This window comes from Manis javanica, chromosome 8, assembly GCF_040802235.1.
Source record: "Manis javanica isolate MJ-LG chromosome 8, MJ_LKY, whole genome shotgun sequence".
NCBI classification, from domain to species: Eukaryota; Metazoa; Chordata; class Mammalia; order Pholidota; family Manidae; genus Manis; species Manis javanica.
The window spans coordinates 36,501,531-36,526,981 of record NC_133163.1 but is presented as its reverse complement, the minus strand read 5'-3'; the positions used below and the strand labels follow the sequence as shown (position 1 = coordinate 36,526,981).

The 25,451-nt window shown below is 36.9% G+C and overlaps 1 protein-coding gene across 10 annotated transcripts in view; it reads left to right on the top strand.

Annotated features, from left to right (window-relative positions):
* Window positions 1-25,451, top strand: part of SYNE2 (spectrin repeat containing nuclear envelope protein 2) — a 313,786-nt gene that overhangs the window by 188,687 nt on the left and 99,648 nt on the right. For all 10 annotated transcript variants that reach the window (XM_073242275.1, XM_073242277.1, XM_073242279.1 and 7 more), the window contains 7 exons: window positions 956-1,096; window positions 2,391-2,573; window positions 3,293-3,430; window positions 15,072-15,257; window positions 18,195-18,317; window positions 19,922-20,104; window positions 24,013-24,144. In XM_073242275.1, coding sequence (XP_073098376.1) covers window positions 956-1,096; window positions 2,391-2,573; window positions 3,293-3,430; window positions 15,072-15,257; window positions 18,195-18,317; window positions 19,922-20,104; window positions 24,013-24,144 — 1,086 coding nt within the window. The remainder of the gene's footprint in view (window positions 1-955; window positions 1,097-2,390; window positions 2,574-3,292; window positions 3,431-15,071; window positions 15,258-18,194; window positions 18,318-19,921; window positions 20,105-24,012; window positions 24,145-25,451) is intronic.

Genomic DNA, 25,451 nt, shown 5'->3' with positions numbered 1-25,451 from the left:
TACAGTGAGAAGAGCCTGGGACCCCAGAGTCTGGCAACTCAGGGCTTTAGGGACAAGGTCAGCCGCTACCTTGATATGTGACCTTAATCCAGCAAGTCTTTTAGCCTGTGTTTAGATTTTATATCTGTATACTGTCTACACTAGAAGGTTTTAGTCTCAATGTTTATACAGATGTAGTGGTTTTTAAGAGTTAAAGGATTATACAAAAGCACAAAGTATTTTGTGGTTTAGTGTCTTCTTGGAGAAAACCATATCAACATAGCTTAAGAAAACAAAAACACTGACTTATCATGTATTTGAAAATGATACATCCAACATTCATTTATTATCTTTCCTGGCACAAGTTTTCATAAAAGCATTCATATAAAAAATGAGATTGTTAAGCAGCTAGATTTCTGATTGTGTGAAAACATGCACTATAAACATTCACACAGAGAAACTAAGCTTTGGTGCATCCTCGAGAAATAGTTTTAGAAGGTTATTTCACTTAAATTAATTATTCATGGATTACATTTGTTAAGGTGACTTGAGAATAAGTTTGGTTTTATTGCAAACAGTTCTGTAGAAAGGACTTTTTCATAAAATGGAAAGACTACAAGAATTTTTTTTGTATAAAAATAAAAAATAAAAAAAAAAATAAAAAAAAAAACACAGCTCATACCTGTGGATATACTGTGGATTACATTCAAGGAGTTCTTGTTTGTTGGATTTTTTCTTTCTTCCTTTTTTAGATTGGATTTAAAAGATCAGGTCAGTACAGCTGCCATTTCCTTGTCTGCTATACCCGCTCATTAACACATTAGCCAGTAGGGTTTGGGATTTTTCCCCTAACCCTTAAAAGATTTTTATAAGTAAAATCGTATAACAGTGTGACTACCCCTTCTATCATTTAATCCTGTGAATAGAGTGCAGAAAACATCTCTAAACTAAATGTGTCTTTCTCCTCTTATAACAGATTAGCAATGAAGTCTTGAAAAGCTCACCATCATTCATAATGAGTAGAAAAATAGATGAAATTAAAAATGGGCTTCATAATGTTGAAAAGATGTTGCAACAGAAAAGCAAAAATATTGAGAAAGCTCAAGAAATTCAGAAGGTAACATCCTCCTTTAACTTCCTAATTTAGCAGTTGGTATTCCCCATTTATCAGGCAATACAGAGTGCTCCTTGGTAAGCACAGAGATCATAATGCAGATACACAGGGTCACCTTATTGAGAGTTGCCTGCAGAGGCTTGGTAGGGAAGGTTGCATTTAAGAATTATTCTCCAAACCCCTAAGAGCTGTGATAGCCTTTTCACAAGTATAGGAGAGTCAGTTTATCTTGGGAAAGCCCATATATAAAAAAATATTATAAATACAAGCTAGTATGTTTCTATGTTAGAGCATTTCTTAGAGTCTTTGAATTCTTTAGAAACTTTAGAGGTTTTCTAAAGTAAAGTAAATTAAAATTGGAAAATATAATATGGAACATTTATGAAACTTATTTGATAAAAAAATTATTTCAGTAGGATTTGTATAGTGTTGACAGCTTTTCTTTAGGTTCCTAGGTGATATAGGGAAATAGAAATTCTAAATTTATTTCCCTTGTAAATATCTTATGAAATAAAGTTTTAGATAAAACTGTATGTAAACATAATATTTTATCTCTTAACTGCAAGTAAACTCCTGCATATGGAAAGCATTCTTATTCTAATCTGCATTTTAAGGATATATTCACATACGAATGGAGACTTTTAAAAATATGTTGGAATATGGCTCACTGTTGGACAGTCTTGGACTTTTAATAAGTAAAGAAACCTAATTTAACCAGTTAGGTTTTCCCATTTCAAGAAATTATGTTTTTAAGCAAATATTAAGAATTAAATTTTTTACCTTTGAGATTTCCACTGCCCAGACAAATCCAGGTTTAAATCCAACATACTGATTTCTTGTTTCAAAAGCAGTTTTACTATACAGGTGGCTAGAACTTTCTGCCACTGCATTAATCCTGCAGAGACAAGAGATTCTCTTTTTATTAGTTTTATTTTCACCCTAAAGAAAAATTGTCTTCCAGATTAAGTACATACTGGACTAAATAGGTTCTAAAGTCCTTTTTAAACATAATGTTACTTTATCACTCTTGAAAGACTAGGGTTATACTGACCTTGTTTTGTGTCAGGCCAGGGCTTTGTGCTCCCTCACAGCTAATTCATTCTAAAACAGAGTAAAGAGGCTTCAGAAAAAATGGTTTTCAGTTTAGGTTGCAAGTGGTTTCCAGACATAAGTGAATACTTGCCTTGTAATGTTGTTTCAATAGAATTTACATGTGCAAATACTCTGTGAAAACTAGGAATTCACACATTAAACCATAACATCTACATTCAAATTGACTTCTGATTTCCTTCTCCAGAAAATGTGGGATGAACTAGATGTCTGGCATTCTAAGCTAAATGAGCTGGATTCTGAAGTCCAGGACATTGTTGAGCAGAATCCAGAACAGGCTCAAGAATGGATGGATAGCTTGATGATTCCTTTCCAGCAGTATCAGCAAGTATCACAGAGAGCAGAATCTAGAACTTCACAGTTAAATAAGGTGGGACAGTAACACATGGTAATGACACATGGATGGTGGTGGTATTGAGATGGGTTTAAAACAAAACAAAAATACATATTCAGAGGCAACCAGTTCCCCTTGAATTGCCAGCTTTAGGACCTAAAGCTAGAGCCACATGATAGGTCCAGGTGGGCACTGAGGGTACAGATTTAACTGCTGGCACAGACAGTAAGTCTGATTGGTCAGGCAGAAACAAGTATCAAAAAATCAGAGAACAGCAAGGGTCCAGGAGAGTGCTGAGCTTCCCAGTAGGTAATAGGCATTTCCTGCAGGAGGCTCAAGAGTCCTGGGAGCCAGCAATGAGGAAGAAAGTCATTCAGAACTAGCCACCTTCCCTCCCAAGTAGGGGTTATGGAGGGCAGTGGGTAAGTCATCCATGGGACAAGACCCTGAATAGGAGGACAAAATACAAATCCAGCTTTAAGAATGGGAAACAGTCTGGTTGCAAGGCTAACACACCTCTTGCTGAGGCCTGTAGCTTTAGGGTAGAACTTCTTAAGTCCTTTACATCTGTGGTCAGGACTAGTCTTAAAAATTGGCAGGATCAAAACCTAGAGGACATGGGAAAGTGGCCTCAGCCACAGAAAGTGGAGCCTTGCAAAGCCTGCCACGCCACTAACAGCAACACATTCTTCATTCAATAAACACTGGCCTCCAGTAAAGGCATCAGACTGAGTTTGGTACCACCTCTCTCACAGGCCACAATTAAGGTGGAGGAATATCATGATCTTTTGAAGAGTACTGAGGCTTGGATAGAAAATACCAGTTGTTTGCTGGCTAATCCTGTGGACTATGACTCTTCACAGATGCTGAGTCACCATGCTAGCACCTTGCAGGTAAGTGTTCTTCCAGTGTGCCATGGGCATCAGAGAATCCGGGTAATAATCAGTGGGTTAGCTGACCCTCGTGGTGCTTTTTTCCCCTAATTTCCTGGAAAACAGTATTACCTTCAACCATGCCAAATGGCAGAAGGAAGCTAGGGAGATGGGCAGGCTCTAAACAGGGATTTTGGAGACCAGAATCTGGTTCTTTCTACCCTGATAACTATTACATGACTTTTCGGATAATCACCATATCCCTGATGGGCCTTGATTTCCCCCACCTCTGAAATCAGAATGTTGCACTGAATACAATGTTGGTAATACTGGTTGGCAGAAATCTTAAGGTGGCTCCCAATATTCCTATCCCCTGGTGATCATGACCTGTATAAGCCCTTACCTTTATAGTTACTCCATTGACTAGGTAATGTTATATGGCTAAGGCAAGGGGATAGTCACTCTGATGAATACATGATTAATCATGGTAATATGATTATAAGGCTCCCTAGCACCAGACTTGAGAGACTCCTGCTGGTTTGAAGAGGCAAGCTGCCGTATTATGAGAAGGCCGTGGGGTTAGAACTCTAGGGCAGACTCTAGAAGCTGAGAGTGACCCCCAGGAAGCAGCCAGCAAGAAAACTGGGATCTCAGTTCTGCCACTGAATTCTACCAACAATTTTAATGAACTTGGAAGAGAAACCCGTGGTCTAGATGGCACCTTTCTGTATTCTGGTGACGTCCTGAGCAGAGGACACACCACAGCTCTGCCTGGACTCCTGAGCCATGGAAGCTATGTGATAATAATTCTGTTTTATTTGTGGTAGTTTCTCAGCATTAGAAAACGAATCTGTCCTTCCTGCTAGTTTCAGCATGTCATTATTCCAAATTTCTATGTCTCCATGTTGGCTTACAGAGACAAAACAAATGAAGTGTTTTCCTACTCGGGGCCCTGACTGCAAGAGGTTGTCTAGGTGCTAAGTATTTTAGCTTAGGTTTTGTTCTAAAGGCAGATTTTCCTTCTCTTAGGAAAAGATTTACCTACAACAATTTTTAGAGTAATCAGACCTCATGGTTGATCCAGCTCAACTTCTCTTTTTATCTTCAGAATAGCACACTGTGTTCCTAAATAAGCAACTGACTTTACCTCCCTGATGCTTGAGATTTCTTGACATGTTTTTTCCTGCATAACAGTTGTAAAGATGCTGCATTTTCACTTCCTCTGGTTCTTTTCTTCCCCTTGCCTGTGATTTCTGCCCCTAGCTCTTGGTTAACTTTCACATCCCAAAGTTTGTCAACTTTTTATTTTAAATCACCTGTGTTTTTCACCATTTTCAAGGAGTTTGCAAAGAGAGAGGAGAGCAATGATGCTTTTTCCTTGAATACTTGTCATGAGTTAAAAAAGAAAACTGTACAAGAAGCAGTTCAGGCAAAAGCAGCTGAATTTTTTTTTACCTTTTTGATATAAATGTGAAAGCATGAAAGTATCTGTCAAATTGTTTGAGACATCCTAGTTTGCCAGCCTTTGTTTATGAGTCAGAACTGAGTAGAAGTCTAGTTTTGGAGCTAGAGGAGGTAAGAACAAGGGAAGATGCAGGCTGATTTCCTAAAGAATGTAGCCTAATAAATCCCCCAATGGGAAGTCTCAATTAACTAGCCATATGTTAATACCCATCTTATCCCTGTTTTGAAAATTGTCATCTTACCTTTAGGACACCCTTTTCCATTTTTATAGGATTTCCACGCATTGATTTTTTAAAATTCTGTTATCATTAATCTACAATTACATGAAGAACATTATGTTTACTAGGATCCCCCTTCACCAAGTCCCCCTCCCACACCCCATTACAGTCACTGTCCATCAGTGTAGTTAGATGCTGTAGACTCACTACTTGTCTTCTCTGTGTTGCACATCCCTCCCTATGCCACCCCCCCCGACATTATACATGCTAATCATAAGGCCCCCTTTCTTTTTCTCCACCCTTATCCCTCCCTTCCCACCCCTCCTGCCCAGTCACTTTCCCTTTGGTACCCATTACTCCATTCTTGGGTTCTGTAATTCTGCTGCTGATTAGTTCCTTTCAGTTTTCCTTTGTTCTTATACTCCACATATGAGTGAAATAATTTGGTACTTGCCTTTCTCTCCCTGGCTTATTTCACTGAGCATAATACCCTCTAGCTCCATCCATGTTATTGCGAATGGTAAGATTTGTTTTCTTCTTATGGTTGAATAATATTCCATTGTATATATGTACCACATCTTCTTTATCCATTCATCTACAGATGGACACTTAGGTTGCTTTCATTTCTTGGCTATTGTAAATAGTGCTGTGATAAACATAGGGGTGCATCTGTCTTTTTCAAACTGGGCTGCTGCATTCTTAGGGTAAATTCCTAGAAGTGGAATTCCTGGGTCAAATGATATGTCTATTTTGAGCTTGTTGAGGAACCTCCATACTGCTTTCCACAATGGTTGAACTAATTTACATTCCCACCAACAGTGTAGGAGGGTTCCCCTTTCTCCACAACCTTGCCAACATTTGTTGTTGTTTATCTTTTGGATGGTAGCAATCCTTACTGGTGTGAGGTAATATCTCATTGTGGTTTTAATTTGCATTTCTCTGATAATTAGCGATGTGGAGCATCTTTTCATGTGTCTGTTGGCCATTTGAATTTCTTCTTTGGAGAACTGTCTGTTCAGCTACTCTGCCCATTTTTTAATTGGATTGTTTGCTTTTTGTTTGTTGAAGTGCATGAGCTCTTTATATATATTGGATGTTAACCCTTTATCGGATCTGTCGTTTATGAATATATTCTCCCATACTGTAGGGTATCTTTTTGTTCTATTGATGGTGTCCTTCACTGTACCAAAGCTTTTCAGCTTGATATGGTCCCACTTGTTCATTTTTGCTTTTGTGTCCCTTGCCCAGGGAGATATGTTCATGAAGAAGTCGCTCATGTTTATGTCCAAGAGATTTTTGCCTATGTTTTTTTCTAGGAGTTTTATGGTTTCATGACTTACATTCAGGTCTTTGATCCATTTCGAATTTACTTTTGTGTATGGGGTTTGACAGTGATCCAGTTTCATTCTCTTACATGTAGCTGTCCAGTTTTTCCAGCAACATCTGTTGAAGAGACTGTCATTTCCCCATTGTATGTCCATGGCCCCTTTATCGAATATTAATTGACTATATACGTTTGGGTTAATATCTGGAGTCTCTATTCTGTTCCACTGGTCTGTGGCTCAGTTCTTGTGCCAGTACCAAATTGTCTTGATTACGGTGACTTTGTAGTAGAGCTTGAAGTTGGGGAGTTAGATCCCCCCTACTTTATTCTTCCTTCTCAGGATTGCTTTGGCTATTCGGGGTCTTTGGTGTTTCCATATAAATTTTAGAACTATTTGTTCCAGTTTGTTGAAGAATATTGTTGGTAATTTGATAGGGATTGCATCAAATCTGTATGTTGCTTTGGGCAGGATGGCCGTTTTGATGATATTAATTCTTCCTAGCCAAAAGCATGGGATGAGTTTCCATTTGTTAGTGTTCTCTTTAATTTCTCTTAAGAGTGTCTTGTAGTTTTCAGGGTATAGGTCTTTCACTTCCTTGGTTAGGTTTTTTCCTAGGTATTTTATTCTTTTTGATGCAATTGTGAATGGAATTGTTTTCCTGATTTCTCTTTCTATTAGTTCATTATTAGTGTATAGGAAAGCCACAGATTTCTGTGTGTTAATTTTGTACCCTGCAACTTTGCTGTATTCCGTTATCAGTTCTAGTAGTTTTCGAGTCTTTAGGGTATTTTATGTACAATATCATGTCATCTGCAAATAGCGACAGTTTAACTTTTTCTTTACCAATTTGGATTGGTTGTATTTCTTTGTTTTGTCTAACAGCCATGGCTAGGACCTCCAGTACTATGTTGAATAGCAGTGGGGAGAGTGGACATCCCTTTCTTGTTCCCGATCTCAGAGGAAAAGCTTTCAGCTTCTCGCTGTTCAGTATGATGTTGGCTGTGGGCTTATTATATATGGTCTTTATTATGTTGAGGTACTTGCCCTCTATACCCATTTTGTTGAGAGTTTTTATCATGAATGGATGTTGAATTTTGTCAAATGCTCTTTCAGCGTCTATGGAGATGGTCATGTGGTTTCTGTCCTTTTTCTTATGTGGTGGATGATGTTGATGGATTTTCGAATGTTGTAACATCCTTGCATCCCTGAGATTAATCCCACTTGGTCATGGTGTATGATCCTTTTGATGTATTTTTGAATTTGGTTTGCTAATATTTTGTTGAGTATTTTTGCATCTATGTTAACAGGGATATTGGTCTGTAATTTTCTCTTTTGGTGGGGTCTTTGCCTGGTTTTGGTAGTAGGGTAATGTTGGGTTCATAGAATGAGTTTGGGAGTATTCCGTCCTCTTCTATTTTTTGGAAAATTTGAAGGAGAATGGGTATTATGTCTTCTCTGTATGTCTGATATAATTCTGAGGTAAATCCATCTGGCCCAGGGGTTTTGTTCCTGGTTAGTTTTTTGATTACGGCTTCAATTTCTTTGCTGGTAATTGGTTTCTTTAGATTTTGTGTGTCTTCCTTGGTCAGTCTTAGAAGGTTGTATTTTTCTAAGAAGCTGTCCATTTCTTCTAGGTTTTCCAGTTAGTTAGCATATAGGTTTTCATAGTATTCTCTAATAATTCTTTGTATTTCTATCGGGTCCATTGTGGTTTTCCCTTTCTTGTTTTTGATTCTGTTGATGTGTGTGGATTCTCTTTTTCTCTTAATAAGTCTGACTAGAGGCTTATCTATTTTGTTTATTTTCTCAAAGAACCAGCTCTTGGTTTCATTGATTTTTTTTTCTATTGTTTTATTCTTCTCAATTTTATTTATTTCTTCTTGAATCTTTATTATGTCCCTCCTTCTGCTGACTTCAGGCCTCATTTGTTCTTGTTTTTCCAATTTTGATAATTGTGACATTAGACTATTCATTTGGGATTGTTCTTACTTCTTTAAATATGCCTGGATTGCTATATACTTTCCTCTTAAGACTGCTTTTGCTGCATCCCACAGAAGTTGGGGCTTTGTGTTATTGTTGTCATTTGTTTCCATATATTGCTGGATCTCTATTTTAATTTGGTCGTTGATCCATTGATTATTTAGGACCATGTTGTTAAGCCTCCATGTGTTTGTGAGCCTTTTTGCTTTCTTTGTACAATTTAGTTCTAGTTTTATACCTTTGTGGTCTGAAAATTTGGTTGGTAGAATTTCAATCTATTTGAATTTACTGAGGCTCTTTTTGTGGCCTAGTATGTGACCTATTCTGGAGAATGTTCCATGTGCACTTGAGAAGTATGTGTATCCTGTTGCTTTTGGATGTATAATTCTATAGATGTCTGTTATGTCCACCTGTTCTAGTGTGTTGTTCAGTGCCTCTGTGTCCTTATTTATTTTCTGTCTGGTGGATCTATCCTTTAGAGTGAGTGGTGTGTTGAAGTCTCCTAAAATGAATGCATTGCATTCTATTTCCTCCTTTAGTTCTGTTAGTATTTGCTTCACATATGCTGGTGCTCCTGTGTTCGGTGTACATATATTTATAATGGTTATATCCTCTTGTTGGACTGAGCCCTTTATCATTTTGTAATGTCCTCCTTTATCTCTTGTTACTTTCTTTGTTTTGAAGTTTATTTTCTCTGATACTAGTACTGCAACACCTGCTTTTTTCTCCCTGTTTGCATGAAATATCTTTTTCCATCCCTTGACTTTTAGTCTGTGCATGTCTTTGGGTTTGAGGTGAGTCTCTTGTAAGGAGCATATAGATGGGTCTTGGTTTTTTTATCCATTCTATTACTCTGTTTCTTTTGATTGGTGCATTCAGTCCATTTACATTTATGGCGATTATTGAAAGATATGTACTTATGCCATTACAGGCTTTAGATTCGTGGTTACCAAAGGTTCAAGGTTAGCTTCTTTAGTATCTTACTGTCTGACTTAATTCACTTATTGAGCTAGTATAGACACAGTCTGGTGATTCTTTATTTCTCTCCCTTCTTATTCCTCCTCCTCCATTCTTTATATGTTTTATTCTGTGCTCTTTTGTGCTTCCTTTGACTGCTTTTGTGGCTAGTTGATTTTATTTTTTGCCTTTAGTTATTATTTGGTTGGTCTGCTTTCTTTGCTGTGATTTTGTTTTCTCTGGTGACATCTGTTTAGCCTTAGGAGTGCTCCCATCTAGAATAGTCCCTCTAGAATACCCTGTAGAGGTGGTTTGTGGGAGGCAAATTCCCTCAACTTTTGCTTGTCTGGGAATTGTTTAATCCCTCCTTCATATTTAGATGATAATTGTGCTGGATACAGTATTCTTGGTTCAAGGCCCTTCTCTTTCATTGCATTAAATATATCATGCCATTCTCTTCTGGCCTGTAAGGTTTCTGTTGAGAAGTCTGATGATAGCCTGATGGGTTTTCCTTTGTAGGTGACCTTTTTCTCTCTCTAGCTTCCTTTAAAACTCTGTCCTTGTCCTTGATCTTTGCCATTTTAATTATTATGTGTCTTGGTGTTCTCCTTGGGTCCCTTCTGTTGGGAGTTCTGTGTACTTCCGTGGTATAAATGATTATTTCCTCCCCCAGTTTGGGGAAGTTTTCAGCAATTATTTCCTCAAAGACACTTTCCATCCCTTTTTCTCTCTCTTCTTCTGGTACCCCTATAATGTGGATATTGTTCCTTTTGGATTGGTCACACAGTTCTCTTAATATTGTTTCATTCCTGGAGATCCTTTTATCTCTCTCTGTGTCAGCTTCTATGCATTCCTGTTCTGTGGTTTCTATTCCATCAATGGCCTCTTGCATCTTATCCATTCTGCTTATAAATCCTTATGGAGATTGTTTCATTTCTGTAATCTCCTTCCGGACTTCATCCGTTAGCTTTAGCATATTTCTCTGCAGCTCCATCAGCATGGTTATGACCTTTATTTTTATTTCTTTTTCAGGGAGATTGGTTAGGTCTATCTCCCCAGATTCCCTCTCAGGGGAGGATGTCTGGGTTATTCTGGTCTGTATCAAGTTCTACTGCCTTTTCATGGCGATAGAGGTAGTTGTGCAGAGCTGGCATGTGTGTTAGCTGCAAGAATGTCCCTTCTTGCTGGTTTGTGGCCTTCCTCTCCTGGGAGAATGGCGACCCCTAGCGGTTTGTGCTGGGCAGCTGTATGCAGACGGGTTTTCTAATTCTTTCCTGGCCGCTGTGAAAGAATCTCTGACCTGCTGCTGTGGACATGGCCAGCCTCAGGCCACTCCTCCACTATGGCAGATTGGCGTCGGAGGGGAAACGGGTGGGAGGCTGTTTATCTCTGTTAGGGGCCTCCGAGCTGCGCTCCTGCCCAGTGGGTTAGGGCGCCCGGAGTTCCCCAGGATTCCCAGCTGCTGGGCTAAGTGTCCCAGGATACTTCCATCCAGCAGTGGTGTCCCTGTCCTTTAAGTCTTTCAAAAAGCACTTGCTTTTCTTTGTCCCAGGGGTGCCGGCTGCAGGGACCCACTCGCAGGTTTTACTGTCCCGTTTCCCTAGTTTCCAGCAGCCCCATGCACTGTGTGTCTGTGCTCTGGTGCGGATGGCTAGGGCTGGGTGTTTAGCCGTCCTGGGCTCCCTCTCCCTCCCCGCTCTGACTCCTCTCCTCCCACCAGGAGCTGGGTTGAGGGGCCTCGGGTCCTGCCGGGCTGCGGCTTGTATCTTACCCCCTTCACGAGGCGCTGGGTTCTCGCAGGTTTAGATGTAGCCTGGCTGTTGTCCTGTATCTTCTCGTCTCTCTTTTAGGGATTGTTGTATTTGTTGTATTTTCAAAAATACATATGGTTTTGGGAGGAGATTTCCACTGCTCTACTCATGCCACCATCTTGGCTCTGCTTTCCCAAGCACTGATTTTTAAAGTGACTCTTAAAGTATTAAAATTCACCAACCTTAAGTAACTATAACCTTCTATCTGTATTGTATTTGTTAAAATAAGTTTTTATAACCTAACAATGATTCCACAAAGACTGTTGTAATTAAGAATCATTGAAACATAAATTGTCATTGTAAAAATAGGAAATATTTTTTTTTTGAGAGGCCGTCTCTCATATTTATTGATCAAATGGTTATTAACAACAATAAAATTCTGTATAGGGGACTCAATGCACAATCATTAATCAACCCAAGCCTAATTCTCAACAGTCTCCAGTCTTCTGAAGCATAATGAACAAGCTCTTACATGGTGAACCAGTTCTTACATAGTGAGTAAGTTCTTACATGGTGAACAGTACAAGGGCAGTCATATCACAGAAACTTTCAGTTTTGATCACGCATCATGAACTGTAAACAATCAGGTCAGATATAATTATTCCTTTGATTTTAATACTTGATTTATATGTGAATCCCACATTTCTCCCTTATTATTATTATTAAAAAATAGGAAATATTTTTAAATAAACATCATTGAGGTATTATTTACCTATATTAAAATACACCTATTTTAAGTGTACAGCTAATAGAGTTTTGTTAAAGGTATACAGTTGTTTGAGCACCACCACTACTGTCAATACAAAGAATATTTCCATCACCTCAAAAACTTCATGCTCCTTCCTTCACAGGCAATCTCCTTTCACTTATCTTTAGTCCTATGGAATCACTCATTACTTTCTGTTACATAGTTTTGCCTTTTCTACAGTAGCCTATAAATAGCAGCATACAAGATGTAGTGCCTGGCTTCCTTCACTTTCAAGATTGAGACAGGTTATGTTTTTAAGTTAATTCATTCTTTTGGTTGCTGAATAGTATTCCATTTATGGAAATATGCAATATGTTTAACCCTTTACCAGTTAATGGACTTCTGGGTTGTTTCAAGATTTAGTTTATGCATTCCATATCTATTGCTGTGTAACATTATTCCAGAAGTTAGCAGCTTACAACAAGTTGATTATCTCACAGTTCTGGGGTTCATGAGTTCAGGCACGGCATAGCTAAGTGCCTCTGGCTTAAGGTCTCATGAGAAAGCCGTTAAGGTGTGGGCCAAGATTGTGGTCTCATCTGAAGGCTCAGTTTGGGTAAGGGAAGAGAGAGGATTCACTTCCAGGCTCATTCATGTGGTGTTGGGGGGGCCTCAGAAGGTCATCTTCTGTATACAGATATGTGGATCTCCCCACAAGGTTACCAGGTGGCTTCCCTCACCATAAACAATCTAAAAGAGAGTGAGAGAGAGCTCCCATGACAGAAACTGTCTTTTCATAATCTAATCTTGGAAGTGACATCTCACCACTTCTGCTTTATTTTATTAAAAGTAAGTCTGTAAACCCAGCCTACATCCAAGGAAACTTGATTATAAGGACATGAATACCAAGAGGTGGGGATCTTTGGGGGCCAACTTAGAAGCTGCCTACCACAGGCTATGAGCAAACTGCTATGAACACTCATATACAGTTGTGGACATATGTTTTCAGTTATTTCATCTGGTAGATACCCAGAAGGACAATGCTGGCTTTTATGGTGAGTATTTAACTAGATAAGGAACTGCCAAATTGTTTTCTAATATGGCTATACCATTTTTCATTCCCATTGGTGAAGTGAGTTCTAATTGCTCCATATTCTCATCAGCACTTGATACTATCTATATTAAAAATTTTAGCCATTGCAGTGGCATGTAGTGGTACATTGTTGTGGTTTAAATTACATTTTTCTAATGATTAATTGATTTATTTGAGCATTTACCCATGTACTTATTTGAGCATTTATTCATATTTTTGTAATTTTTACATTTAATTTGTGAAATGTCTGTTCAGATTCTTGTTGTGGTTTTTAATTACTTTTACTGAATTTTAAGAGTCATTTATAAAATACTCTAAAAACCAGTCCTTTATCAGATATGTGATGTATAATGTTTTCTCCCAGTCTGTGGCTTGTCTTCTCATATTCTCAGTATTGTCTTCAGAGAACAAATGTTAATAATTTGGTGAAATCCAATTTGTCAGTGTTTCTGTTTTATGGATTACTCTTTTGTATTGTATCTAAGAAATCTTTAACCCAAGGTTTCAAGGATTTCCTACTATCTTTTCTTAAAAAATTAAATAGCTTTAGCTGTTACTTGTAGGTCTGTTATCCATTACAAGTTAATTTTTGTGTAGTATAATTTGAAGCAAGGATCAAGGCTCATTTTTTCTTGTGGGGATACCCAGTTGTTAGCAACATTTGTTGAAAAGACTCACCATTGAATGACTTTGGTGCCATGCTGAAAATCAGTTGCCCTCATTTATGTAAGTCTATTTCTGGACTTTCTCTTCTGTTCTATTAATCTATGTGTCCATTTCACCAATATGCAGTCTTGATTACTGTAGCTTAAAAGTAAGTCTTGAAATCAGACAGCATAAATTCTACAACTTAGTTCTTCTTTTTCACATTTGTTTGGCCAATCTGGTTCTTTTGCATTTCCATATAAGCCTTGAAATCAGCTTGTCGTACCTATATAGAGGTCTGTTGGAATTTTGAATGGCATTGCATTAAATCTGTAGATTAATTCTGTGAGAATTGACATCTTAACCATATTGACTATTTCAGTCCACGAACATGAGATATCTGTGTATTTTGGTCTTCTTTAATTTCTGTCTGCAATATTTTATAATCTTTAGTGAATAGGTCTTACATATATATTATATGAATTATTATATTATTATATTTATCCCTAAGTATTTTATGGTTTTTGATATTATTGTAAATAGTATTATTGGTAAAAGGCATTGGGTTTAAGTTTTGTTTCCTTTAAGTTTTCTCCTAGGATTTTGAATAAGCCAATATGAAATTCTGAGTAGTATGATTGATTTGAAAGGCTCATGACTAGAATTTTCATTGCATAAGTAAATGTTCTTTCTCATATCTCAAATGTCCATATTTTTTATGGAATTACCTGAAGACCACATTAGCAGGTTGAAGATTTCCAGTAGGTGGCTGAGATATATTGAAATCTTAAGTGAAGACTAAGAAATTCTAAAAACAGATGTTTTCTACTTTCATTTGGTTTTATCATATAGAGCTCTTGGTATTCAGGTCACCTCAAGATACAGAGATGTCTCATGGAAGTCAGTGGTATCATCTGGTAAGGCTGAGGAGGACAGGCAAGTCACAGGACCGCGTTTTCATTTCTCATCCCCATACTGTCTATTTCTCTCACACCCACATTCCCAAAATTATAAGTGCAGCCAATTGGAGAGAGCTTGAATGACTCTCCTGGCTTCAGTTCCAAATTACAGGGAGATGGACTACAGGTTAGGTGTTCCTGCTGGAGGAACAGGGTTATGTGGTATTAAACAGCAGCTGCAAGCCCACCAGAATGAATAGAAACTCTAAAGTCATCCACTGCTATTGACAATAGTATTCGGTGTTTTATTTTGCGACTGGAAACGAACAAGAGTTTGAAATGTTGACATAAACTTAAATTTTATCTGTTTTAGGGTTTTTTAAATTAACATATAATTGACACAAAACAGTGTGTTAGTTCCAAGTATACAACATAACATTCAGTATTTATAAATGGCATGAAATGATCGCAAAAACATCCATCACCATACATAGTTACCGAATTTCTCGGATTTAAATTTTAATCAACTTGTTTTAGTATCTTGATGTTCTTTTTTTTTTCCCCTCATTTCTTATTATCTAGATGGCTTTGGAGGATTCAGAACAGAAGCACAATCTTCTACATTCAGTTTTCACAGATCTAAAAGAACTGTCAATAATTTTTGAAACAGATGACTTAGCACAGTCTGTACACAAGTTAAGTCATCAAGTAGCAGCTTTACAACAAAAAATCATGGAACACCTTCCACAGATTCAGCACATGGCTGATGTAAGTTCACACCATAAAGATGTGATTTCTCTTTGATTACAACTTATATTTGGATTTAGGATGAATTGTGTTTTAATCAATATTTTTATAATAAATCAAAGTATCTAGTAAATTGTCCACAAGGTACAATTAATCCATGAAAATTATAGCTTTTTTTAGTCAAATTATTTAAACTGAGGGGTTTTTAAAGTATTTTTGTTTGAAAATTTATATTTCTTACTGTTAGTGGTCAACTACTTTGAACATATTTGTTAATCAGTCCTTTCAAGATGTTTCAAATGCCTTTAATAAATATTTCAAAATATGAAAAAGAACTTAACTGATAGGAAGATTTTGAAGATGATTTTCTTGAAGTACAGAGACTACTGTACCAAGATAAGACTTTGGAAAAAGGTTAAAGTATATGAACATTTTTCCAATTTGGAAAAAGTTGAGGAAAATACATAGTATGATGTTATTTTTATAGTTAAATGATAAAATTTTCACTCTTGTTATAAATTGCTCTGGTAAATTTACTGTTCTAGTATATTGACTAATAGGCTCCCAAATATTACTAAGTCTGTTTATTGAAAGCCATCTTGGAACTAAAGTATTTAATGACTTCAGGAGTACATAGATAAATGCAGAAAACAAGAGAAATTTGAGAAATCACAAGTTATATCCAGATGGCATTAAATGTTGTAGCTCTAGTAATAATAAATTCAGAGAGGGAAAGTAAAAAAAGATAAGAGGCATCATGAAGTCTTTGTTTAAATGAATTAACAGTAAGTTGGGGGATTAACTTTATTAAAATGTGGTAATATAGTGTCGTAACATTGCCCTCTTTATTGCTGTTACTGATCCTGTGGGGTTTTAGAAATTTGGCAGATTAAAAGCCAATGAATATTCCAGAGGTTTTTGGGGTCTCCAGATCACATCAAGTATGTGTTGCTGGGCCAGTGGCAATTTTAGAATCAGTTTCAAAATTTCTGATACAATTGGCTTAGGTGTGGTGTGAAAAAGGAGAAAACACGTATTTTGCTAGTAAGTAAATGGTACCTATGAGTGTGGCAGAAAGTATACAGTGCTTATCATCATATTTTACTTTAACCTTTCTGGTATTTACTGTACTCCATACATGGTGTTTTTAAAAATACCCTCCCCCCCAACCAAAAGAAAAAAGAAAGAAAAAAAAGATGGTAGAAAAAATAAAACAAAAATAATGAGGAAAAGGGGGAGAAAGGGAAGGAAGGAGGAAGGGCAGAGAGAAGGTACAATTAATTAGATTTATTTTTTGTGTATAACTCTGCCAGTTATTACTGGTGTGATGTTAGTGAAACATTAAATATCACTGGGTCTCAAAAAAAATAAAATGATGTCATTTCTTTTAATTTGTATTTCATTCAGTGAATTACACTGCTAATCAAACTCATAAGTATATGAAGACACACTGATCTATTTTTCATTTATGTTATTTCTTAAGTTATATTCTACTTTACTTTTTAAAATACAACAAAAAATCATATCCCCATTCTCAGTCCAGAAGTGGTTGGTCTATTTAAAAGGAAGAATCCTGATCAAGTAAGTTCATTGTTTTCCTTTGTCAGAGAGGAGATACCATTGATGAAAAGGTACAGATTAGCAAAGAGGAAATTAAAACAGATATATCTCCTAGGTTGTTCACCAATAATAGATATTTATTGAGGGCTGCTGTGTGCCAGCCACTGGAGTTTTAAGTAATTTTATTTTAGCATGAAGCATATGAGGCATTTAAGGGTAGAGTCACAGAGCGGAGTTAGTCCTCATTACTTACCTTTCGTTTCTCTGTTATTTACCTTTTGTAACACTTCGTTACCACACTTATGTAACTTCAAGGAATAATAATTGCTAAATATTCTTGGTTATTGAAACTTATTCCAAAGTTTTTCAATTCTTCTACCATTTTTTATGGAAATTACCCTAAAAAATATTAGATGCTTGCATATACCTTTCTAAATAGAAGGTACTGAAAATAACCTGATATAATTTAACTTACAATTTGAAGATATCACTAGAAAATTGCAGTATTTACTGCTTCATTTGCTTATAAAGTTATGTTTGTACTGTATTTAATGGCTCTAAACTGTTATAATTTGAAATCCTCAGTATATTTCTGTGTAGTTTTTTCTGTTCCCTTCATTATTACTGTACCTTTTTATAGCTACAGTGTATCTGCATCCAGCTCTTAAAGTCGTAAGTCCGAAGAACATCTGACAGTGAGAGAACCTCAGTATGTAGCTTTTAGAACACATATTGTCCCGTTTTCACTCAATGTTCTTGGCCAGGTTCTAGAGATTGATATTGATGACAGAATAACCACCAGACAAATGATCTATTGTCTAAGTTAATCTGAGTCAGTTATAAAGTAATTGAGTAACTGCATGGCAACAGCTCATTTGGAGACTAGCAAGAAAAGCCTGCCAATTTTCCAGCTCTTTCTGTGTTTTTTTCCCCGAGAGTAACTATCACTTTACTTAAAGTGGTGGGAATTTTAAAAATGCTAGAGCCACTTGTATTCAAGTGTTCAAACACATTCCAAAGGTATATCTAAAGTGTTTGTGTGCATATAATTGAGAACTTACTTGCAAATTGAATCAGGCGCATACTGCTTTTGTTCTCATAGTAGAAGTAATTGAAAATTGGCCATATAAGGTAGAGTCACATAACAAGTCATGTAAAAGTTATATTTTTTAACAAGGTATGAACAATGCTGTATAGTATGGCATGCTATTAAGAGAATAACATTTTCATTGAAAACAACATTGTCTGTGTAGCAGCACTTGGTTAGTTTTTAAGAAGAATATGTAGCAAATATATTTTGGTTAAATATGCAAATAGATGAATGGCAATAAATTGTGTTTACTAGATTATTAATGTACAATATAAACTGTGTTGTCTTTTTTGTTTCCAAAATTTTAGGATGTGGTTGCTATTGAAACCGAAGTAAAATCAATGGAGAAAAAAGTTTTAAAAATCAAAACTATCCTGTTATCAAAAGAAATATTTGATTTTTCACCTGAAGAACATCTCAGGCATGGGGAGGTAAGCATGGATCATTATTAAAGTATTTTCTCATACTATTGCATTTATTTTGAAATACGTAATAATATGATGTGACTAAAAAGTTGTGCTAGACATTTTATTAAAAATAAAAATAATAATAATAATAAAGGGAGAAATGTGGGATCCACATATAAGTATAAAAATCAAACGAATATTCATATTTGACCTGATTGTTTATAGTTCATAATGCGTGATCAAAACTGAAAGTTTCTGTGATGACTGCCCTTGTACTGTTCACCATGTAAGAACTTATTCACTATGTAAGAATTTGTTCACCATGTAAGAACTTGTTCGTTATGCTTCAGAAGATTGGAGACTGACGAGAATTAGGCTTGGGGTGCATTAATGATTGTGCATTGAGCATTGACTCTCCTATACAGAATTTTATTGTTGTTAACAACCATTTGATCAATAAATATGAGAGATGCCCTCTCGAAAAAAAAAAAAGTCTTGCTAGAGTAATAGAATAAAGTTGGGAAATAGATATGAATGATTATAAATACTGTATTTTAAATCATACTGTGTTAGCTATATAAGGATAATTTTCCTGTAGGTTATTTTTTCACTTAATTTCTTCTGAAAATATCAAAGTTTGGAAGTTTTGCCTTCAAGTCAAATCCAAGTGTTTTAGTAGTCCAAGAGCTTGAGCCTCTAAGTCAGGAGAACAGGGTTCCAGCCCTAGCGATGCCACTTAATGTGTGATTTTAATCAATTGGTTAAGATTCTTTGATTGGCTCTCATATCCCTGCATTGTATTGCGGTAGTGATGTGGGATGATTATAATGTATATAGAGCCTTTAGCACAGGAACTGGGACATACCAAATAGCACCCAGGTGTTGACTCCCCTTCAGCCTACGGGTGAGGAGCGTGTGCTTTGGGATCAGGTAGACCCGGGTTCTAATCCCAGCTCTACTCTTCCACCCTAACCTCACCTGGGTCCTCTAACTTCTGTGAACACAATTTCCTTACTTATGAGTTCAGATACCTACCACCCAGGGTAGTTGTGAGGATTAGGTGAAACAGTCACCCCTGAAGTACTTAGTATAAGTGAACAGTATCTTCTCATTTGTTGATCATGTAAGTTCAGATTTCTGTGGATCAGGTATCATTAACGCAAAATATAATTACACTTTCGGGACTTAAGAAATTTGGTAGGTCAGTTCTGTTTAGTCCAATAAGCATTTTTTGAGGGCCCCCTAGGTGGAGAGCCTCATGCCTGGTGCGCTTACTACGGAAGTGAATCAGGTGCAGTACCTGCCCTTACATAGCTCTCTGCCTGGTGACCATACACAAAGCAGAATAGTTCCCTGGAGAGTGGAGGGAGAGAGCAAAGGAAGGGAAGCGCCCCCCAAGCATGGGACTGAGTGCTGGGGGTTGCTTTTGCCCCAGGCAGTCTCTCCTGAGACCTTCAACAACCGGATCCCAAGTGATAGAATAGTTCTTTGTAATCTGAGCTGAGGAAATGTTTTAAAAATCAAAACTATAGATTAAAAACTCAATTATACAGTGTTTTAACTTTGTGTAGGTTTAGCAATGACAATTTTTTCATATTTATGTACCATGCTTATCTGATATAATTAAGGTCATACTTGAAAATATACGTCCCATGAAGAAAACTATTGCTGAAATAGTGTCTTACCAAGTGGAACTGAGGTTACCCCAGACAGGAATGAAACCTCTTCCAGTGTTGCAGCGGATAAATCAGCTTTCACAAGATATAAAAGTATTGGAAAATGTGACTCAGGAACAAAATGAATTATTAAAGGTGAGCAGTTTATGATGACAGCCAACCTCTAACTTCCTGGATCAGAGTGTTCAGCAAAAGCTGGTTTTGTGTTCAGTTTTTACCAGTTGGGTAGGTCAAACTCCCATGACGGTAAGATGCTGCCTGTGTTGATTCCTTTTGGTCTCTTGAGTATTATTATCCAGGAGGTGGCTTTTGATGTAAGAGAGTATCTTGTTTAACTGGGGCTAAAGTGATTTTTCTCAGTTGTTATTCCTTGTTCTGGGTGAAGACATGAAAGCACAGTTATGGGCTCCTAAATTCCATTCTGCAATTTTTGTAGACCTACATGAATAAAATGCTGTGAAGAGAGATTGAAATCTCAGCAGTGCATATGCAGTTCCATGACGCCGACAGACCCATGCCATATGAACACCACAGTCATCTCTATAGCATCCAGTTACTTGGCTGCTAATCATCCTATTCTTTTTTAAATAATTTAATTATTATTATTATTTTTTAATTAAGATATCATTGATATGCAATATTATGCTCAGGTTTCACACAAGCAACATTGTGGTTACTACATTCCCCACTATTATCAAATCCCCCCCCACACCCCATTACAGTCACTGTCCATCAGCATACTAAGATGCTATAAAGTCACCATTTGTCTTCTCTGTGCTACACTGCCTTCCCCATGCCCTCTCCCCATATTATATGTTCTAATCATAATACATTTAATCCCCGTATCCTTCCCTTCCCACCCACACTCCTCAACCCCTTTCTCTTTGGTAACTGCTAGTCCATTCTTGGAGTCTGTGTTTTTGCTGTTGTTTTGTTCCTTCAGTTTTTTCTTTGTTCTTATACTCCACAGATGAGATCATTTGGTACTTGTCTTTCTCCGCCTGGCTTATTTCACTGAGCATAATACCCTCTAGCTCCATCCATGTTGTTGCAAATGGTAGGAGTTGTTTTCTTCTTATGGTTGAATAATATTCCACTGTGTATATATACCACATCTTCTTTATCCATTCATCTACTGATGGACACTTAGGTTGCTTCTATGTCTTGGCTATTGTAAATAGTGCTGCAATAAACATAGGGGTGCATCTGTCTTTTTGAATCAGTGATCTTGTTTTCTTTGGGTAAATTCCTAGGAGTGGAATTCCTGGGTCAAATCGTATTTCTATTTTTAGTTTTCTGAGGAACCTCCATATTGCTTCCACAATGGTTTAACTAGTTTACATTCCCACCAACAGTGTAGGAGGGTTCCCCTTTCTTCACATCCTTGCCAGCATGTGTTGTTGCTTGTCTTTTGGATGTTGGCCATCCTAACTGGTGTGAAGTGAAGTGATATCTCCTTGTGGTTTTAATTTGCATTACCCTGATGACTAGTGATATGGAACATCTTTTCATATGCCTATTGGCCATCTGAATTTTTCTTTGGAGAAGTGTCAATTCAGATCCTCTACCCATTTTTTAATCAGGTTATTTGCTTTTTGGGTGTTGAGGCATGTGAGCTTTTTATATATTTTAGATGTTAACCCCTTATCAGATATGTCATTTATGAATGTATTCTCCCATACTATGGGATGCCTTTTTGTTCTGCTGATGGTGTCCTTTGCTATACAGAAGCTTTTTAGTTTGCTATAATCCCACTTATTCATTTTTGCTTTTGTTTGCCTTGCCCAAGGAGGTATGTTCATGAAAATTTGCTCATGTTTATATTCAAGAGAGTTTTGCCTATATTTTCTTCTAAGAGTTTTATGGTTTCATGACTTACATTCAGGTCTTTGATCTATTTTGAGTTTCCTTTTGTGAATGGTTAGACAATAATCCAGTTTCATTCTCTTGCATGTAGCTGTCCAGTTTTGCCAACACCAGCTGTTGAAGAGGCTGTCTGTTCTCCATTGTATGTCCACAGCTTCTTTATCATATATATTAATTGGCCATATATGTGTGGGTTTATATCTGGACTCTCTATTCTATTCCATTGATCGGTGGCTTTGTTCTTGTGCCAGTCCCAAATTGTCTTGATTACTGTTAAGCATCTTATTCTTGATCAAACATATGACACAGGTAGAAGAAGCACTTTATCTTTTTACCTATGAAGAGACCAGGGTCACAAGACTTAGATGACTTGCTGGAAGACCACTGAGTTAATGCCTCCAGATTCCTTTATTTACAAATAGGTTAAGAATTTGTATGATCCTTCATATCCAGGTCTTTTCCTTCTAACTGATGACATCTTTCAGCCTCTCTCCAGGGTGTTTTTTTTTCTCCATGTTTTGTTTGATCTCATTTCAAGTCAGGAATTATTGGATTGAAATTATATTTTACTTTGGTTTGTATTCCTAGATCAACAACCACTCTCACAAGAAAGTAAGTTGCTGAAAGAATCTTAAATTCCACAGACTTTTGTCTTTCTTGGTAGACCCCACTCCTGCCTGCTATTCCTGATTAGATGGAACAGGGTAGGAGACAAGGTTATTTTCACTCTTTCCAGACCACCACCTGGTTTTAGGAAGAAAACTGCTGTCTTTTTCTCTTGAAATTTCATTCACGTTTAGGTGACCTCTGTGCTGTCCTCAGGTTTAAGGATGTAGTAATCTCTGCTTTGAGTCTTGGCTCATACAGTCTTTCTGCCTTGGCTGTGGGTCAGTTGATGTCATTTCCTGTCTTTTCCCCCATGCAGAGAAAAAAAAATCTGGCATTCTACTGTTTTTCAGTAATATAAAATGAAGGAAAAAGAAAGAGTTGATCTATTATTTTTAATCTTCCTGTTCTTATTGGTCTCCTGGTCATGAAAAGAAAATAACAGTTGTAACTAAGTTTTAAAGTAAGTTCTTCACAAGATGAAAGGGAGGAAATAGAAAAGGAAATTATATTTTGTGCTAAGTTTGATGTCGAACTGTTCTGCTAAAATTTTCCATCTTACTATGTTGGAAATCAGATGTCGTCTCATACATTTCAAAGCAAGTAAGCAGTGGTAATGAAAATCATTAGAATGTGGTATTTTTCTTTTAACTCCTACTTCAGATATTCTTAAGTGCCCTGGCTGTGGGAAACAAGACAAATTACTTTCGGGAGAAGTAATTGTATGCAGCTCATTATTGAGGGCTGGGGAACAGGTGTGTGCAGTGAACTGTTAGTTGTTTCCTGCCTACAGTTAAAATTGTGGTTAAATATTAAAGTACAAGGAAGAATTCTGTGTTGGCCAGAAACTTTGTAGTTTAAAAGAAAGGCTTTTTGCTTTGTTGTAAAGCATACCAAGGCAGTATCTAGATCTTTTGGAGTCAGTTTCTTAATCTTTCATTGTATCATTTAGTACCCAAATAGGTTTGAGCTCTCCTACTCCCCTCACACTAGATTCCTAGGTATTGTTCTGGGAATTTTGCCTTTTTCTGCAAACTCAAACCACTCTCAAACCCTTACTGTCTTACTCAAAATGTACATCACTGATTCTAAAGGACACAGGTGATGAGTGGTTGGAGCGGGAAAATCCATCATCTGTCATATGACATGCCCTTCCCACTCTGAATCAGTAATGTCTCCTTTCTATGTATAAAGCATCACATGTAGCCTATTTTAAAATGGCATATGTGACATATCAATAATTTCATAAAACATAGCAACTTTATGTCAACATGCCATACAATGCTTCTCAGAGTAAGCCCACTAGACTGGAAATACATAAGATCAAAGGTGTGTTTAATTAGACTTATACTTCAAGCACTGCCCAAGGTGCCCTGGCATCTGGTAAAGCAAGGTCAGGTGCCATTGCAAACATTGTTCTCTAAATTTAGGCTATGATTAGCATTGCAGTCACTGGATGCATAGCTGCTGTAATTGATCAGAATAAGCATAGGGGTAGACCTCAAAGCACCCTATTAATCTAGTCCTTAGAATATGATAAAGATTCTTCTTTTGGGGGGTTTATTTTATAGATTGTCATAAAACAGACTAATGAATGTGATGAGGACATTGAAAATTTGAAGCACATCTTAAATAATAATTCAGCTGAGTTCTCCAGTGAACATACACCACCACATCAAGCTGCCAGCCTGCCACAAGTCCAGGTATGTTCTTCATTCGTTCACCCATAGTTCATTCAACAGTCCCATACTAAGCTGTTGGTGTCTAGAACCCTTTGTGATGGTGTGTATATTTTCTACTTCTTTCTTCCAGTGGAAGGTATATTTAATGTGTGCATTGACTTTCCATTCCTGTTTCATAAAATAGGTGATTATATAACTATCCTAATGGAAGGCCCTTCAAGTGTCCTTAGCTTTAGCTTTTAGCTCATTTTGGTCTGAAGTTGCTCTAGTACCAAAGAAGTTGATGTAACACACAATGTTTGGACAATCTGATTTTCTGGCTAGCTTTCTGGTGGAGGGAATAGGCAGTGTGGGTTGGTTGGGCTTTAGAGGTAAAGACCCTGAGCGCTGTTAAAATGAAGAGTTCCTTATTGGAAGCAGTATTTCCATATGCTATAATTAACAATGTCCTGTGGACCTAGTTGCAGTGGTTTGCATGTTAACCCTCTAATGCTACGGGCTTTTTTTTTAGTCCTTGTTTTTTGCTTTAGTACTTTATAACAAAAAGCCTGATTATATGCCAAGGATTGTAGGGAGCTACTTCTTTCCTGCCATCAAGTTGATATAGGCAGGCAATTGGCTATAGTATTCAAAGCCAAGTCACACCACTTGATTAAATGTGAGACCTAGCCAAACTAGGTTAAGTGAAGTACAGAGGGACCCAAGGTAGCGCAGCCATTAAGTGATAGACTCAGTAAGGCAGACTCAATACTAAAGTCTCAGCATTGTAAAAAACACCAGATCTCCCTTTACACTAGAAAAGTTAAGGACCTCAAAGAGATTTTTTTATATGAGCTGTATCTACCATTATAAAAGGAGTTTAACTCAAAGGCATAAAAATATTTTACTTTATTTAAAATAGCAATAACAAACCCATTATGTGTTGAAACAAATAATAGGATTTTGTGAAAAAAATTACATTTTCCAAAAGAAAATATAGTGAGAAGAGTGACACTGTTTCACATTTTTGCAAATCTCTTTACTGTCTGGTTAACTAGAACATAGTTTGATTCTCACCGGCTTCTTCATTCCATCCAGCGAGGTATGTGGTTTTAAGTATATAAAAACAATCCAGTGCCTCAAAGACATGTACATAGAAATAATTGTGGACACTCTCTGAACTCTTTAACAAGTAGAAGTTACTCACACGTTAGTCGTTAAAAGTAATCTAAAGCCATGTCAATGAACTTGTGATACTTGTACATTAAAATCCACTGGTCAGTCTTGTACTTTGAATGGATCTTCTAGCCATGCATGAATTTATAACATTGTGCTTGGTCATTTGGAAA